This window comes from Vipera berus (genome assembly GCF_964194415.1).
Source record: "Vipera berus genome assembly, contig: HAP1_SCAFFOLD_58, whole genome shotgun sequence".
Taxonomy (NCBI): Eukaryota; Metazoa; Chordata; class Lepidosauria; order Squamata; family Viperidae; genus Vipera; species Vipera berus.
Window position 1 is genome coordinate 1,295 of NW_027673639.1, and position 19,469 is coordinate 20,763.

Sequence of the window (19,469 nt, forward strand, 5' to 3'; positions counted from 1 at the left end):
AAGCAGTTATCTTAAGATTACGAATGGTTACATCTCAGCCATGCACTAAGCAATTATCTAAAGGTTATAAATCAGCTACATATCTGTATGGAATGTCTTTGTTCTTGTTACTTTCTTGTACGTGTTCCAACGGGGGTGTCCGTCTGCACGTAGCAAGGTCATCTGATTTTTGGTAAACTGCAACTTATACACAGAAACGAAACATATCTCTGCCCTGAGCCAGACCTGCGCCATTTTATGTGAGCCTAAGGTGGAAATATGACAGCTTTCCTACATCTCCTCCCTTTTTGTTTTTTGACCCAAAGGGCTCAGTAGGACAGAGATGTGGTGCATTCCGGTGATAAGCATAAGGCTTTCTTTTGGCCCTCCTCGCCATCTGTGTCTAATACGAAGGAGGCCTTTACAATGGCACGGTCTGTAGTATTTGACTCAAGGTCTTCTTGAGGCAATAACTGATATTTCTTTTCCCACAAGGCATTGACATGCTTGATGGCACGTTGCTCTGCTATAAATGAAATGCTATTAGAAATAGTTCTAACAAAAATAGGTAAAATACAAGGCAAAATAATACATCCTAAAGCAATCATACTAATTAAAGCTACAATAGCTTGCAAACCAGGTAATTTGGGAAACCAGGAGCCAAATAATTCCTGAAAGTGAAAACCATTCCATGTTTGAACAGGAACATGAGCTACTTTAACCATTCTATCTGTGATCTCCTGAATCACTTTCCCACTGTCATCAATTTCAATACAACAATTTGTAAGATTAAATTTTCCACATACCCCCCCTTCTTTAGCTAAGAGATAGTCCAGGGCCAATCGATTTTGCATAATGTAAGTTCTTGATTTAGCACTTTCTTTTGCTAAATGGGTCATGGCTGAAACTGTTTCATTAGTGACAATTTCTACAACTGCTTGCAGCCGAATCAGACGATTGAGTAAGTAAATTGGGGTCCTATAGCCATAGGTCCCATCTTCTGCCCAAGTTGCAGGTCCATAATAATGGATTATACGGTCGGGGGGCCATTCATTGTCCTTCCAAACACCCCGATGAATGTTTTTTGTGTCTCTTTCACTACGGATGTTACCAATTTCTTCATAAACTGGAACACCCAACACTTGTCGCTGGGTATGGTATCTGGATGGACAGTCATTCCTCGGGACTGAAAATCCACACATTTCCAGTCCCCACAATAGGTGCCTCTGCCGCAAGAGTCACGGTAGTCGGATCGTCGGGCGCATAGATATTTTTCATTGTTGGAGTAAGTTCGCCGCCATTCTAAGGATCCACATGTACTGGCCCCTTCGTCCATGGCTCTGCACGCATCAAAGATGACAGATTGAGAAACCTCTTTGTTATAAAAATCATGACTAACCAGGAGAGCTGACCCTGCTTCAATTTTAATTGTGTATCGATGAGTGGGTCCCTTTGGATTGAAACATTGAATCTTACCAGCATCAGTACAGATGGAGTATGATGTACCATTATAGGTGCATTGATGTGAAAGTTTGGTTTTGCAAGATAGGTGAGTGTGAAAAATCAATGTTCTAGTTATGAGGGTGCCTTGTTTGGTGGTTGCCATGCAAAGTTCACATTGTCCTTTAGTCTGAAGCACCGCGGTCGTATGAGTTGATAATGTTAATGAAAAACCGATAAGAGTCACAAACCATATTGTCGTCTTTAGCGGGGTCCATAGTTGTTTTTGTGGAGGCATGATATGGGCGAACATGACGACCGGGGATCCACAGCACTTTGTCTGGCAGTTGAACAGCTGCGTAGCCTCTGCCCCAGGTGATAAGGTCTGCGGGGCCTTGCCAAATCAGGTCTGGAAGTTGTCGGTACCAAACCTGTGGCTTAGGGAGATCTGAAGAAGAAGAAGAAGAAAAATGCCGCTCTGCAGCTGTGGTTAAGGGATGGCCAGTCAAGTTTGAAAAGTTCAGAGTGTAGAGGCAAAGGTTAAGAATTTCTTGCACTGCTGGGAGGTTGGGGTTTCGTTTTCCCCCGTTCTGATTTTTATAGCGATCTAAAGCATGTTTCAAAGTTTGGTTAGCTCTTTCCACCAAGGCTTGGCCTTGGCTATTATATGGAATTCCAAATTTGTGTGTGATTTGCCAATGATGACAAAATTCTGCCATGGCTTGACTGCTATAAGCAGGGCCATTATCTGTTTTGAGTTCTTTTGGACATCCCAGCACTGCAAAAGTCCGAATACAATGATTAATGACATGTTTGGTGGCTTCTCCCCTTTGGGGGGTAGCCATGATGAATCCTGAAAAGGTATCAATTGAAACATGCAAATACTTCCATGGGGCAAATGGTGCATATTGTGTGACATCCATTTGCCAAATTTGGCAAGGCTCCAATCCCCTTGGATTGACACCCATAGGGATTGCAGTGGCTTGTTTGCTGCAGGTTGGACACTGCTGGCGAATTGCAATAGCTTCTGCAGCGGTGATGCCAAACTGCTTCTGCAAAGCTTTGGAATTTTGATGAAAATATGAATGACTTTCCCAGGGGGTGAGGGGTTGCAAAGAACAGGCTGAAGGTCCGGAGGCAGCCTGATCTGCAACATTGTTTCCCTCTTGCAAAAAACCTGGAAAAGGCTGATGACTACGAATGTGAGCAACAAAAATAGGATGTTGGCCTTCGAAAAGCAAATTTTGCAAGGTTAAAAAAAGTTGTAACAAATCTGGTTGAATGGAGGGGGATAAATAAGATCCATAAATCACTTGAATTGTGTGATAAACATAAAAGCTATCCACAATAAGATTCAAAGGTTGAAAGGAAAAAAGTTGACAAGCAAAAATTGAAGCAGCCAGTTCAGCTTTTTGAGCTGACCGCTGGGGTGTTGTTTGCTTGGTTAGTGCGAACAATTTGCATTGCAAACGATCAATCAGCTAAGGAAAATTGCAATTCACTTGAGGTTTGAAAAAATGAGTCCCAAATTTGCAAAGACATAGGCACAAAAAGAGTGTCTTATCTCCAGCCCAATCAAGGCTTTCGTTCGGTGATGAATTTTAAAAATCAATTGAGCCAATTGTGCTTCTCTGGTTAAAACAGAAACTTTGGGCGTGTGGGATAAATGAATCCACTCCAAAATTTTCAATTGGTTAAACAATAGCAACATTCGACTCCCATCATGCAACATCTACCTCTCACTTTCTACTACTTCCCATGTTTCTCCCTATCCATATTTCTATAGTACATTCTTGTTCCTTCAGCATTCTAAGGCTTGTGTTAAGGCATACAATTCATGTATGCAATTCACAAATCTGTGCAAACCAACTTAAAAACCACTTTTCTGTTTCTCCCTTCTATCATCCATTCATTCACTGCCCTTCTGCCATTCTGGCCTAACTTCTGTCTTTTCTGCTTCCAGCTTCTATCAACTTTTGCATGAGCCAACTGTTTCCCTTAGCTATTAATCAATCCTCTACATTTCTCTTCTCCAAAAGTATTGAAGATTCAATAATCATATTTGGAGTCAGTGTATATGTTAGAAGAAAAACTTGATTTTATTTCTTTGATTTTTCTTTTCTTTAGGTTTACAACAACAACTACTTCCTATTCTTTGATTTGGTAGACCAGAATTGTCAATTTAGTTTGGCTGGGAGCCTACAATAGGAAGCTAGATCCCAGAAAACTCCAGGCAGTTGAAATCAACAGGCGCGCCCCTGGACTTTACTGAGAACAGCTCGCCCCAAGAGGCTCTTTCAAGCCCCACATTTGGTCGCCAAGATTGTGAGACATGCGTTTAAATAATCAGCAAAAGTGGCATTTGGCATGGCAATAATTGATTTTAACAATTTTTTACAGTCTTCATTAGCATTTTCATAAGCCAATTTTAACAGGAGTTCATTTCGGGCATATTCATTGTCTATTTGCCTTGTTATTTCTTCCTGCAGTCTATCCACAAATTCTGAATAAGCCTGATTGGGATCTTGATACTTTTGCAAAAGACATTTTAGCTTTTCCCTGAGGATATCTTGCGGAAAGCTGCTAAAGCCCCTTCCTGTATCAAATTAAAAGCCTCCCTTGGGCTTTGAGCCTGTTGGTCATTTATAACAAATTGTCCTGTGCCAAATAATTGATCCCTATCTACCCCTTGAGGTAATCCAGCAAGAATATTTTTTTTCTCTATTTCTTTTTTATACTCAGATTCCCAAACTACATATTGTGAAGGTGTCAATATCATGTGTGCAATGGACTTCCAGTTCCTCCAGCTGCAGGAGCTGGTTAGATGTTTACTGGATAGCAAGACAAATCTCCCAATGTTAGCTGTCCTGATCGGGCGGCTTGTCTAACAGAATTTGCCACCATTCCTTCTTAAGATAATTGTTAATTACTTCTGGCTGAGCCTGAGGGGCACTGGGAGCTGCAGCTGAGGTGCCCTGCTGAGTTTCTCCCGGCTGAATAGGTTCCTCATAAGGAGGGGGAGCCGGAGAAACGGAAAAGGCTTCTTTAAGTCCCTTTTCGTGAATCCACAAACTTTCCATTAAGACTCGCCAGGCTGTTAACATTTTTGGAGGTGCTCGAGGAGGTTCGTGGAGCCATTCTCCAATTTTTCTCCAAGTCCCTGTTTTCAACGAGCCCTTTTCCGGATAAGCCGGAGTATTTTCCCAAATATATTCCATTAAAGCAATCAACTCCTTTTTTGAAACTGCTGGTAATTGTTTGCCACTACTTTTAAGTAAAATATTAGAAGTTCTGACTATTTCCTCAAGCTCTTTCAGGTGCGCTGCCTGTTGCTTAGAAAATTTGTTCCCCATACTCACGAATGGATCGTCGTCTTCACGAGGCGAGATCGTGTGCACAGCCTATTCCAGGCGATGAGTATGGAGACCGTCAGACGTATCCACTCGCAGCAGATCACGTCGGGGTGCTGGGAACCCGTTGCTTGAAGCAGCTTGAAGCAGCCGGGTTGCTGGGAACCTGCTGCTTGTGAACAGCCAGGTTGAGCACGGCCACCATCAGGTGAATGAGGATGGACGGCTGAAGACGTATTCCGCAGAATCACGTCGGGGTCACCAGTTGTGGGTTTTTCGCACCCGGCGGGCTCCTCATGAACTTGCCAATGAATGAGGACACATCTCTCTGAGCTTTCTCGGGATGAGGGCCCAGACCGAAGTCCCAAGCTCTCTTTTATTGAGATACCAGCAACGCATCAGCAACAAGCAATTAGCAACAAACAATTATCTAAGCGTTCAGCTATCCATGAAGCAGTTATCTTAAGATTACGAATGGTTACATCTCAGCCATGCACTAAGCAATTATCTAAAGGTTATAAATCAGCTACATATCTGTATGGAATGTCTTTGTTCTTGTTACTTTCTTGTACGTGTTCCAACGGGGGTGTCCGTCTGCACGTAGCAAGGTCATCTGATTTTTGGTAAAACACAACTTATGAACAGAAACGAAACTTATCTCTGCCCTGAGCCAGACCTGCGCCATTTTATGTGAGCCTAAGGTGGAAATATGACAGGTTTCCTACACCTCCACTTCCGGGAACGAACCGAACTGAGGCGCTTAATTGACTCGGCCGCGGACTGGCTCGCAGCCAGGTAGGGCGCAAGGGATGCCGGGAGTCGCAGTCCGAGCCCTTCTCTGGTGGAGAAAGGGGGGAGGGGGGAGCCCGAGGCCTGCTCTGGCGGGAGGGGTGCTGGAAGGGAGCCCTGCCCGGAAAGTCTCACTGAGAGGCCGAGGCTTCGGCCTTCTTCCCCGGGCGGGGCTGGGACTTCACTCTGGGGAAGAAAGGAAGCCATGACCCGCCTCTCCCCCTTCGCCCCTGCAGGAGTTCGGGCGAACCCGGCGGAGGAAGGAAGGAAGGAGGCCCCGCGGAGCAGCCCCTGGAGGAGACTGCGGGGAAGGCGCGGAAGGGATGAGCCGAAGGGGACTCTGGGCAAGGAGGCCGCCTGGAGGGCGAAGCGGGGAGCGGGAAATGGGTGGAGACCCTGAGATGGGCCTGGAGGGCGGAGGGTCCCTCAGAAGAGGCGGGAGACTCAGGAAACGCCACAGAATCCAGGAGGGAGGAAAGAAATATCAGTGCCCGGAATGTGGAAAATCCTTCAAAAGAAATGGAGATCTTAACAAGCATCTAAGAATCCATACTGGAGTGAGACCGTATGAATGCCCGGAGTGTGGAAAGAGCTTCAGTCAGAGGGGAAACCTTTATAGACATCAAAGGATCCACTCAGGAGAAACACCATTTAAATGCCTAGAGTGTGGAAAGAGCTTCAGTCAGAGGGGAAACCTTTATACACATCAAAGGATCCACACAGGAGAGAAACCATTTAAATGCCTGGAGTGTGGAAAGAGCTTCAGTCTGAGGGGAAACCTTTATAAACATCAAAGGATCCACTCAGGAGAGAAGGCACATAAATGCCTGGAGTGTGGAAAGAGCTTCAGTCGGAGGGGAAACCTTTATAGCCATCAAACAATCCACTCAGGAGAAAAACCATTTAAATGCCTGGAGTGTGGAAAGAGCTTCAGTCTGAGGGGAAACCTTTATAAACATCAAAGGATCCACTCAGGAGAGAAGGCACATAAATGCCTGGAGTGTGGAAAGAGCTTCAGTCGGAGGGGAAACCTTTATAGCCATCAAACAATCCACTCAGGAGAAAAACCATTTAAATGCCTGGAGTGTGGAAAGAGCTTCAGTCAGAGGGGAAACCTTTATAGCCATCAAACAATCCACTCAGGAGAAAAACCATTTAAATGCCTGGAGTGTGGAAAGAGCTTCAGTCGGAGGGGACACCTTTATAGCCATCAAAGAATCCACACAGGAGAAAAACCATTTAAATGCCTGGAGTGTGGAAAGGGCTTCAGTCACAGCGGAAGCCTTTATAGATATCAAAGGATCCACTCAGGAGAAAAACCATTTAAATGCCTGGAGTGTGGAAATTGCTTCAGTCGGAGGAGCAACCTTTATGTACATCAAAGGATCCACTCAGGAGAGAAACCACATAAATGCCTGGAGTGTGGAAAGAGCTTCAGTCGGAGGGGAAGCCTTTATGTACATCAAAGGATCCACTCAGGAGAGAAACCACAAATGCCTGGAGTGTGGAAATTGCTTCAGTCGGAGGAGCAACCTTTATGTACATCAAAGGATCCATTCAGGGGGAAAAGAGCTTTACTGAAAATAGGGGTCTTCATAGACATCAAAGAATTCACACAGGAGAGAAACCATATGTCTAGAGTTTGGAAGGTGTGAACACTTACCCTTCATTGCCACCTCATCCTTTGTGTTTCACCATTTTACTGTTCCCTTTATTGCTACTCTGTTTAATGATTTTGCTATTCTGCGATGTCTAATAGTTGAATTTGAATCTTACACACTTTTCAAAGGGGTACGTAATCTTATGAGTAGAAGTCTATTCAATTCCACAAACCCGTATCACAATTTCTTCTCATTTCATTTTGAGATTCAGAAGCTGCTACTGGAATGTTCTGAAGAAACTTAGCAATTTCCATTGTGCCCACGGTTCTTTCCATGGGCCTGGAAATCAGACCCTTCTGGGTTAATTTTCCTCTTGAAATAGGACTCTCGCCTCTTCCGTACCTTTTGGCACACTCCCTCCTTCCACACAGAGAACAAACCACTCTTATTATTGAATCAGTTAATTATTACTGAATCAATTAATGAGTCAATTTACCCTTGTCTCTCCTTATGCGGGCCATAAACATTGCCTCCTCTGAAGACGTCTGTGTTGCAGGAATACAGTCCTTGCTGAAGGCCAAGCAACGGGTTTCTTGAACTTGGTTGTGCTTTCTTGTAACTTTAATATTTTTATGATAACCTTGTAATATTCTAGGTGCCTGTAACTTTCTAACTGCAAAACAAGGCACTCTCTCAGGCTGAATAGCAAAGGACTTTTTCATTTGTACATGCTAAAGTTTCAGCTGGCCGAAATGGTAACTTTTCACAACAGATTTCTGTGGCTCATGATGCTCATGATCCCTTTTCCCATGCGAACGTTCTCCTTTTAATACATTGGTTTTAAATGGTTATGTTATGTTATGGGATATTTAACTTACTGTCCACGTTTCTGATTAACAGGATTTCTTCTGTCCAATCAACTGTTCTTTTGTACTTTTTCTACTGTTTGTGTCCTGTGCTCTTTTCATTAAGAGAAACCTCCTTGTGAGATTAATGTTGCCTTTAAATGATCTTCTAATTTGAACAAGTGTGCCGTGTCACAATCTAGGTGTCTGACCTACCCCAACTTGGACCCTTACGAAGGAAAGACCCTCAACTTCATCAGACTGAAGCAAAAGGTGCCTCTGGTGGAAACCAGTTCTGGGCTTCTGTGGTCTTTGTCACCTGTCATTTCCCACCTTCCTGTTTCCCATCATGTAGAAACATATTTTCCATTTGTCTAAATACAGCCCTGGGAGACACTAGATTGAGATTTGATAAAAAGTTACCCCTACTTTTTGCTTCAACAGGTGGACTCGACCATTCACCTTGTCCTCTGAAACTTAATAATAGTAATAAAGCTGGAAGGGACCTTGCAGGTCACCTAGTCCAGACAGGAAACCCTATACCATTTCAGACAAATGGCTGTGTAAAGTATTTGAGGGACTCAAACTGGGCAAAGTATTTATGCTGGTGGTTGACTGGAGCAGAACCAGGTGGAAGTATTGTTGGTCTGTTTTGTGTCTGCCATCTGTATTTTTATGAGGGGGCAGTTTCTGGCTCCTTATCTCTCCTTCAGGAAAGGTTTCAGCTGGAACCAGGATTGCCACCGAGACGGGGCAACTGAGAGACCGACTTGAATTCAGCCAGGAAGTAATGAAGGCTGGACTTGGACAACAGCCAGAAATCCAACTCTTCTCAACACTGCCACACTTAGCAAATGTGAATGTGGGTGTTAGATGCTATGGAGAGAGTAGTGTTGCGTGAATCAAATCAAAATTTACTGGTCTGGCCAGGATATTTCAAGCTCTGGAGCAGACATGTGAAACACAAGGCCCACGGGCCACATCCCGCCTGCAATGTTGTCCGTCTGTCCCGGGGACCTGCTCTGGAACAACAAAAGACCACCCCAGGCCAATTTTACACAAGGTAATCTAAATACTTAACATTTCACACACACACACACACACACACACACACTATGCGTCTTTATATATATAGTACATATATATATATACTATACATTTTTGAAGAGGAGATTTGCTCCTGGCTGGGGAATTAGGCTGTTGGCTGAGCCATAGAAAACTTTGATTTATAATACATGATGTGTTTGGTTTATAATACATGTGTAGGTGAATTTTTCCCATGTAATTTTGGGAGATGGGCCATCCTCCGAGTGTAACAAAAGAAGTCATACCTAAATAAATGGGCACATCCCCCAAATTCCCTGCCCTTGGATATCCCAGAAAGCCACTTTTGAACATCCCTGAGTGTATCCTGGCTTCTCTGTTAGGTATGCGGGATACAATCTGTGAAAACTATTTCTAGGGTGGCTTATCATCATGGAGTCATGGTAGTGAAATGCTCGGGATGCAACAACGATCATATGTTTGCTGATAACTTGGGCTGTTCTTCACAGTTTGCTACTTCAGCTGGAATTAGTTCCTGGGAACAGTTCAGAGCCAACAGGTTATTAGTGAAGGCAAATTCTAATTTAGAATAGAGGTGGAAGGGGTCTTGGAGGTCTGGTCAGGACCCACCCCAATCCACATCTTAGGAAAGAAAGAACTCTTGAAACAGGAATTATTCAAAAGGAGCTTTTACTAAAACATGATTGGTAATGGAATACTAGACAGGATCTGAAACTCTTTTAAAGAGTCCCCGAATCAAACCCCTCCCCTCAAACCATCTGGTCAGTCCAGGATCAATGAAAATTCAGGTGTCAAACCCTTCCATGGGAAAGAGGGATCTTCCCATGCCTTTACAACAATTACCTCCTTCCTTTTAGATTCTAATCGAAGATACAAACCAGATCTCTTCTCCCCCCCCTTCCTTTGTTGTTCTCAGTTCAAAGGTACTTCCACTGGTCTTTGAAGACAGCCTCCCAGCAGGCTGAACATGCATCTTCTCTTCTTTGCCTTGGAAAAATGGCAGAATCCAGGGAACGGTATAAGATTTTAGAAACATACAGATAGTTTGATGAATGGGATATGAATGGATTCTGACAGGTCTTCTAGTCCAACGCCCAGCTGAAGCAGGAGACCCTATATAAAGGGGAGAACACGTCAGCGGGGCACTATGTGACTGTCGGGAATACACACCAGTTGCCTGAATTTTGGTCACGTGACCATGGGGATCTACAACGCTCACAATTGTCCAAACCGATCAGGTCACTTTTTTCAGAACTGCTGTAACTTCAATCACTAAACAAAGGGTTGCAAGTCAAGGACTCTCTCTACAGCCCTTTAAAAATAGCCCATAATAGCCCCCAAAATGGAACCCACTAAAATCAAAATTATCCGGCATCCAATCTCCAAAACTAGCCCACTGTTGTGTTTTTGGTTCACCCTAAAGTTATATTCAGTCTGCTAAAGTCTTGCAAACTCGGGAGATAAATGTGGGAACTGCTGAATCCAAAATAAAGCATCTCACCCCACTGAAGAACCTTCTGCCCTGGAAATACCCAACTGGTTTCTAATATTGGTTTCATTGGTTATGAAAAAGCATTAAAAAATAGAGCAAGATTGATTTTACTTCACGTGGAAGTACAGGTAGTCCTCGAGTTGTAAGAGTTCATTTAGTAACCGTTTGAAGTTACAATGGCACTGAAAGAAGTGACTTATGACCATTTTTCACTTATGACCATTGCAGCATCCCTATGGCCATGTGATTTACATTCAGATGCTTGATAGCAGGTTGATATTTATGACGGTCGTAGCATGGGGGGATCATGTGGTCCCCTTTTGCAACCTTGGCAAGCAAAGTCAATGGGGAAGCCAGATTCACTTCACAACCATGTTAGTAATTTAACAACTTCACTGATTCAGCTGACAAATGTGGCGAGGAAATTCGTAAAATGGGGCGAAACTCACAAGTTTCACAAGCAACCCTCTTTTCAGATAAGGCGTCTTGAACCGAACCCCATCAATAAGTCAAGGCAGTCAAGCCTCTGGGTACATGATTAGCTTAACCTAATTCTATGGACATTCAAAACAAACAGAATAAGCTAAATAAAGTAAATAATTAACAGAGGCCTCTGCTTTTAGGAAACAATCCCTACTTTGGGGAGCTGGGAAATAATAATAATAATAAAAAATGCTTTTTATTTCTAATCATTCTAGCCTATTGATGCTTTTTCATTTTTGTGGAGTTTTAAAAATCAGCGCCTCAAAAGCAGGGAAAAAGGGAGGCCCTAAAAGGAGGCCAGGGCTTGCGTTTAACCCCCTTTTTCTAAAAGGTATTTATTTCTAGGAGGTTTTAAAATCATTTTCTCGAATGCAGGGTGGGGGGGGGAAAACATTTAAAACCCGCAGCTGGTCACTTCCGGTGGCTCCGCGGCGACGAAGGGAGCCTTCCCGGGCTGCCCGCGGCTCAGCTGTTGTTTTTTCGCCCGAAACAGCGCCGATCAGCTGTTCGGGCGAATCCGAAGCCCCCTCCTCGGGAGAAGAGGAGGGGGCGAGCTCCCAGGTAGGGGTAGAGTTCTCCAGGGCCGCCTGAGCTTATGGCTTGGGCGGCTGAAGGATTGAACTCCCCCGTAGCCTGGGCTGCTCCCAGCTGGCCGTCGCCTCTGCTCCTGACTTCTTGGAGCAGAGCCAGCCGTCTGCGACCACCCCTGCCTGAAGGAATGACTATGATTTAAAGGAGCAGGCAGAGCGATACAAGAGGAAATGGTAAAGAGGATTACTATGTTTTACTCTCCAGCTTGATGGACTTTTTTGGATTACAAATCTGAAGTGAAAGTGCGTCATATTTGGTAAAAGATGGCGGCTAAACCACCCCCTAAAACTCTTCGGAGTGCTGGAACTTCTCCCGTGCAACAATCATTATTGCAGGCGCTGCATCCTCCTGATGTATTGACATCAAAGGATTTACAAGATGCTCTTGAAAAACATACCCAGGTAATTTTGGAATCAATTAATATTAGATTTGCACAGATGGAGGAGAAATTGGAGAAATTGGAGGAGAGAATGGAGGAGAGGATGGAACAGAAGCTCAAAGCAATGAGGGTAGACATCTTGACTTCAGTGTGTAAAGTGGCTCGGTGTGTGGAAGAATTGGAGGAAAAGCTAGAAGACTTGACTCAAAAGAATGCTATATTAGAAGCAAAAGTATTGGAGAATGAAAATAAAATGGAAAAGGAACTGTGTCTTGCTCAATATTTCCAGATGCAGTTTGCCATTAGAATTAGAGGCTTAAAGGAGAATACTAAGGAAGATCTAAAGCAGCTGGTTTCTGAGGCTTTTGAAATAGTGTTGAAACAGCCAGCATCTGAAATAAAAGGAGGCATGGACAAAGTGTTTCGTGTGAATTCATGGATTGCCAGACAGAGGAAGTTGCCTAGAGATGTGGTGGTATATTTTGCAAAAAGGGAAACTAGAGATGAAGTTATACAAGCTGCTTATGATACTAAAGTTATGATTGCTAATCAAGAAGTTTTGGTCTTAAAAGAAATTCCTCCAAAGATTCTAAGGAGAAGGAAGGATTTTACATTTCTTGTGCAAGAGCTCAAGCAGCGAGATATAAGGTTCAGATGGGAGATCCCAGTGGGGTTGATGGTGACGCACGAAGGTAAAAAGTACCGTTTGGTTACTGTGATGCAAGCGCGTGATTTCTACAATAATGTTTTAAATGCAACGCCATTAACACTTTTGGAAGCTGGAAAGGGATCTGGAGAAGGAGTGCATCAAGAGGCCGAAGATGGTCAGATAGAAGACAACGGTGTTGGAGGAGATCAAGATATAACCTCGTCGGATGAATCTATAAAACAGAGGGTGACGCGTGCTGCTGCAAAACGATCTAAGAAGAGAAAGTAGCAGGAATCGCAGAAGTCTTTGGAACTTTTACGATATAGTCAAGTAGTCAAGTAGGGGAGGGGGGAAAAGATTTGGGTGTAGACGCAATATATTTTTATATTTGGTGGTTTTGTGGAAAGGCTGAGCTTTTTTGGATTAAAGTTCAAGTTTTGTTTGCAATCATTTTTTTTTTTCTTTTTTGTTGTGTTTGGAATAATTATAGATGTGGTACTGGAAGAGGAACGGTCGATTACAGAAGAGTTGACTTTAAAGTTTTTTGATTTGGGATCCTTGGTTAATTTGGAAAATTATTTGTAAGAATGTTATATCATGGAATGGATAAAATGGATGGAGTTTATTTAGGATAAGTATAGGGTTGAGAAGGGTTTTTTTTTCTTTTTCCTTTTTTTTTGTCTTTAATATATGTTTAATACTATTAAGGTTTGTTCCATTCTATATAAGCTAGAGAGTGTCCTTCTCTTATTCTAGTTTTTTTTATATATATATATTTAATATTGTTAAGGTTTGTTTTATCCTATATAAGCTAGAGAGTGATGGATTTTAGAATTTATAGTTGTTAGTATATGGTTGCTTAGGTTTGCTTTTTTTTATATATATATACCTTGTATTCAGCTCTGGGAAGTAGGGGGGGGAGGGGGGGAGGTAGGGGGGGAGGAGGGAGGGGGGAGGAGGGGAGGTAGGGGGGGAGGAGGGAGGGGGAAGGGGGGTTTTTTAAAGGAAAATTGTATTTTAAAACTTTTCAATAAAAAAAAAAAACCCGCAGCTGGTTTTTACCTTTGTAAAATTCTAAAGTCACATATTTTGTCAACTGAGCCCTCAAATCTGCATGTACATGTAACCGCAACTAGCCAGGTGGGAAGTAGACTTGTTCGGGCATGTTAAGGCTGCGGATCCGGGCATGCGTGTTTGTGTCTGATAGTAAAAAAAGGGGGTTAGGCCTTGTTCGGAACATGCCTGTGCATGTCATACCACGTGATTCTGGACAGGCGCAAGGCTCAAGGACGCATGCGCGGGGGAGATTGTACAGTCAGGTCTGAACAGCTAGCGATTTAATTCCACCAGTCTTTTGAAGATGGCAATCTCTGGTTCCAAACCTGGTTTTAAAACAACTGCAAAAGCGAGCGTCACACGGCCTGACACAAGGCCCCAGCCGGAAGAATGTGACAAAATCTGTTGCAGGGGTTATGATAAAGAAAATTTTTTACTCAGGCCCGTTTTGCCCAGCTGTAGCATGGTGTGTTGTAATTTTAACGATGAGGTGCAGAGTAATTTTAACGATGAGGTGTAGAGTACTTACAGTACAGCCTGTGAAATGATGAATGATGCTGCATTATCTCCCTGCAATGGTAAGTAAAATATGTTTTTATTTATGTTAATGTAAATGCTGCTGGCACTGATATCACACTAGCAGGATGTGCTTTATATTTTGCAGACTCCGAATTAATAACGCCTAGACAGCAAACACTTCGAGACACCCCGATTTTATATTCCTGTGGTAATCGCAGCGGTCACAAAACTTCTGCAGATTTTTCTGATCTAGACTATCACTGGAGTTCTGAGCTATCCCAGAGACCACGCTACCAACCCCATGAGTTAAAGAGCTGCAATTTGTGTAAAGACTGGCTTGCTTGCGACTGTGGACATGGATTGGAGGGTACAGGCGGGTTAGGAGCAGGAGCTCTATCACTGCTGGATTAGCAAAACTGAAACAAAAACACCCCACAATTAAAGCTAATTAGAATTTAGCACCATGTATAAACTGGCCACTTCTCTGTCCATTAGGACAGTCCCCCCCTCCCAACTTCCCAATGGAAGGTCAGCGTCCTCCCCGCCCCCAGGCTCTGGCCCAGCTTGGTTCCGCTCCTGGCTCTTAGCAGCGAAGAGACGTACCGGTTGAGGACATTGAGATGCAGCCGCGTGAACATGCCTTTGCCGAGAAAGACCCCCCACCCCCCATCATCATGTTCAGGACAGCGAATGGGATGAAGTCTTCCTCCTAGGGCAGAGAAGCCAAACCGGAAGGTCACTCGGGCGTCCAAGCAAAAGGCCCACCCAAGCTAGAAGTGGACTGTCAGGACCCGGGATCTGCTATAAGAGTCAACCTGGAAGGGAAAACCTTACCGGGGGACTTTGCAACAAATACAATGTCTGGCGATGAAGCAAGAGAGGAGGGAAGGGAGTCTTCCCCCCGAATGGAACCCCAGAGACGATGGGAAGCTGAAGCGGCATATTTCCCTGGGGAAGAAGCGGTGGAGCAGTACGACCAAAAACCGCGGTGGTCGATGGGCGTTGGAAGGAAAAGTGAGTGGGAAAAGGCATCGAGAGAAGTGACCCTGAGTTGGAGCGACCACCAACCGGACTGGAGGCAAGAGATGGAGAGCTCCCTGCACACCAGTGAGGAGGACCGGATCCTGGAAAAAGCCATTGATCTGATGAAAGCAACCCTGAGCTCACTAAGGGAGGAGAGAGCTGAAAACTGCAACCGAGGCAGTGCCTGCGGCCGCAACTGGAGAGGTAACGAAGGGGATCCAGCACCTGAAACCCCGGGGCCGTCCAATGGAACAGGAATTGCTGCCTCAGCAGTACCCCCCCCAGAACCACAGACCTATGACCATAATGGAGCCTGACTCAAAACTACGGCGCTGGCTTTCCCCAGATGTCCGGGAAGGAAAAAGCTGCCTCCTGAAAGAGGTCTGAGCTTCCTCCCACCAGCCGAGCACGGCATTGCCTCCTTTTTCCAGGCTTTAGAAGCACTGCAAATCCATTCTTTCTGGAGCTTCCCCGTCTTTCAAAAGACCTTGATGATGTTCAGATATTTTGGATCAACATCCATAATTCCGTCTTCATGGTCAAAGGAAATACAGTAACTGGCTACATTCTGCACGTACTGCACATCCTTCCGATCTTTTATTTATCACTTTAACTTTCTTCTAGCTGCTCTGAGAACCAGTTTAAGGCAAACCCTCCATTTTAAATCCTAACAAAGCACTTTATGAAACCGAGAGGTGCAAAGAACATTTTGCTTCCCAGCCTGCCAATACTGACTGCTGGCTGCCTCCCCTTCCTCACCTTGAGGATCCTGCCAGTGTATTGGGTAACTGACTTGTCCACCTCCTCGGCTTTCCCACTTCCCCACGCCGGAACGGTTCCCAGGAAGTACTTCCGAGCACAGTCCAGCTGGTGTTCAATTCCCACTCCAGCCAACACCATCCGGTCGGGTGTGTAGTAATTCCTCAGGTACGAGTGGAGGACCATCCTGTCGATTTTCTCAATGTTCTCTGCCAGACAGAACCTGTTCAATACCACAGTGTTTTCCCTGTAAGCTGCCTGTGGGAAGGGCAAACGCAAATGATTTTCAGAAAAGAAGGCAATGACCAAACAGATATTTGACCAGACTTTCTTGCTTTAGGATTGCTGTTGGCCACTGGCACCAAGAAGAGCCCAAGTGAGCACAAGGGAGAGAAAGCTCCGTATCTAAGAAAATAACAGCCTCTCCTAAAGAGTGCAATGGATTAAACAGTTGATGGTAAGCCTTCACTGTCTGATAAACCTGGATTTGAACCCAGGTCTCCCTGATCCACGGCCTGAGCTACTTGAGAACATCTTCGAAGAAACCTGCCTCGGCCCCCAACGTCACGGCCTGCAAGCAGTTCCGTGTGTGAAGCGTTGGGGGCCCAGTAAGCTGACAAGGGGCTTTGAGCAGAGATGGGTGCAGATGCAGCAGGCGAGGTTCCCCCACAAAGGCGGAGCATTGGATCTTGGGCTGCACGATCCAAGAATAGTGCAGATTACAGGGGAAATCAACAGTGCCCCCCCAGAACGCCCCCCCAAGCATAATATCACACTACTCTGTTGTCCAGAAGGAAAGACAGGAGAAGGGAGGGAGAAAGCAAAAGAGTTCATTCTTCAGCAGTTTGGGGGTGGGGGGGGCACCCAAACTCACACAAAGCCTCATTTTGACTTTGCATTCCCCAATGCTGCACACCACTGGACTATTCTTTCACTTCCCAAACTGCAGGCAGGAACACAACGCATTAGCAAAACATGTTTTGCCTTATTGTGCTCCGGCACACATAATGGGCACAATGATGCTTATCATTAACAAAGGCAAGCTTGTTTCTTCTGAAAACTATTCAGCTCCTGCATCCACCACCGGAAGGGAATTCCCAGTGAGACTGAGGAAGCCCCCACGGCCCCCCCAAACTCCTCAGGGGTTGCCCTGCCTGGCACGCTGATCACAGGGTCCTTCGCCCACTTGCCCCCCCAAGCTCAATCCGGATTAGAAGGCCACCAAACAGCTCAGGGGCTTTGTGGAGCAGAACGCCAGAGGGACTTACTGCATGGATCATCTCAGTCAGCAACGGCTCTGGATCGGGCCTGATGTTCAGGTCCTGCAGCTCAAAGCGGACCGCCATACGAGTCATCTCGATTTCCTCATCTGCCAAGAGAAGCCAAGGAGGAACCCCTTTGGATCCAGGCCACAGGACCCAACCTCCTCCCAAGGGACAATGGCCCAACCCCCCTGGAGGGGTAGGAAAATTCCTACCCACCTCCCAAACGGCCCACAGAATCAACCTGTGTTCCTTCCCAGAAGATAAATTGGATTGGGCACACCCACCTACAGCCCCCCCACTCCTGCCACCTTGGTCTCTCCCACTCCTGTCTTTCCAAATGATGCCACTGCACCACATTTTCCTCTGGCAGAAATCACAAACATCTTTATGGCAATGCAATTTGCGTTCAGGTGGGACAGTGAAATCCTGCCTGGCTCTCTTCTCTTGAGGCACAGAAGATGCCGTGACAATCTCACCTGGCAATTTACTTTTTTAACTATACTTTTTAAATTGCGTGTGTGTGTGTGTGTGTGTGTGTGTGTGTAGAGAGAGATGGGAGGAGGGGATATACATACATACATACATACACACACATACAGATATAAACACATTTATTCTCTCTATATATACACACACACGCATATACACATACACACACACATACAAACACACACACATATGGCCAGGTGAGATTGTCACGGTGTCTTCTGTACACACATATATATATCTGAACTTGGAGCCGCCCGGAATGGCCTGGAAAACGTTCCGGTGACGAAAGGAGTTCGAGTGGAGGGAGGGGGGTTAACTTGCAAATGTGCTGGCAGACAAGCAGGTGCACTGTTTTGCCAGTCAGCTGCAGGAAGAAGAGGAAATTTTATTTTATTTATTTTAATCCCATTTATATCCCGCCCTTCTCCGAAGACTCAGGGTGGCTTACAATCTAAGCACAAATCAAATGTGCTTAGCAATATGAGACAGGTGCCAGCCCAGGGTTGGAGGGCTGTGTCTCAGGACACGCTGGCCACGGCAGCAACAGGAGCCCCTTCCGAAGGGGAGATAGGGAGGAAAATGGGAGATAGGGAGGATATTGCCTGTGTGGGCAATAGAGGTTGAAAAATCCAAGTGTTAAGGGGAGAGGCGTTGGAGGGATTTCCCTTCCCTCAGCTGCAGTTTTGCAAAGGGGTCCTGGGGAGAGAAGGGGCCAGAGAGAAGCTGGATCTGGGCAAGGAGGGGCTCTTGTTGCAACTAGAGGCGAGGGGGCTGACTGACACAATAATTTTGCTGCCCCTGATGTAATTTGCAGTTATCGTTCATGACAGATTGATATATTGACCCCAAACTGTACACTTATGACCACAATTGAATCAAAAGTTTCTGTTGCTGACCGTTGTTAAGTGAGTTGCGCTCCATTTTACTACCTTTTTTTTTGCTATAGTTTTCAGGTCATCTCCCCAGTTTTTAAGCCAGTTAGTGCAGCTGCTAAGTGACTCACACCATTGTTAAGCGAATCTGGCTTCCTTCGCTGACTTTGCTTGTCAGACGGCAGCTGCAGAGGTTATAAAGTGTGAGCACGTGAGCCTGGCACTGTGCGACTGTCGGGAATACACGCCAGTTGCCTGAATTTTGGTCACGTGACCATGGGGATCTGCAATGCTCACAATTGTGCAAATTGATCATGTCACTTTTATTCAGAGTTGCTGTAACATCAATCACTAAACAAATGGTGTTAAGTCGAGGACTCTCTCTACAGCCCTTGAAAAACACCCCATAATATCCCCCAAAACAGAACTGTCCTGCAACCAATCTCCAAAACTAGCCCAATTGGGTAGAAAAACTGCTCCACTCTCTGTTCCCAGCCAGTATTCCAACTCAGTCCCCAAACTTCCACCTCATGGACACAGTTTGGCTTTTCAAGGGAAGAAAATGACACTGTTGTACTTTTGGTACACCCTACAGTTAAATTTGGTCTGCTAAAGCTTTGCAAACTCAGGAGATAAATGTGGGAATGGTTGAATCCAAAATAAAGCATCTCACCCCACTGAAGAGTCTTCTGCCCTGGAAATACTCAGCTGGTTTCTAATCAAAGCTTTATTAGGGTCAAAGAGAGAAGGGTAGAGTTAGGTGTATGAAAAAGCATAAGAACTATTGCAAAAGTAAAATATTGATTTTATTATATGTGGAAGT

The 19,469-nt window shown here is 44.9% G+C and overlaps 1 protein-coding gene across 4 annotated transcripts; it reads right to left on the minus strand.

The window, feature by feature from the left end:
- Positions 1–9,736: 9,736 nt before the first annotated feature.
- Positions 9,737–17,632, minus strand: LOC308679219 (mitochondrial-processing peptidase subunit alpha-like). 4 transcript variants are annotated; one of them, XM_081346809.1, is made up of 4 exons: positions 17,289–17,632; positions 16,021–16,278; positions 14,249–14,289; positions 9,737–10,056 (listed from the first exon to the last, which is right to left on the minus strand). In XM_081346809.1, exons 1-4 carry the CDS (start codon positions 17,373–17,375, stop codon positions 9,987–9,989), a joined length of 456 nt encoding a protein of 151 aa, XP_081202935.1. In that variant the 5' UTR covers positions 17,376–17,632; the 3' UTR covers positions 9,737–9,986. The 4 variants fall into 4 exon arrangements, with proteins under 4 accessions (XP_081202935.1, XP_081202938.1, XP_081202937.1 ...); XM_081346812.1 differs by having other exon boundaries at positions 9,737–10,182; XM_081346811.1 differs by lacking the exon at positions 14,249–14,289.
- Between the last annotated feature and the right edge of the window lie 1,837 nt (positions 17,633–19,469).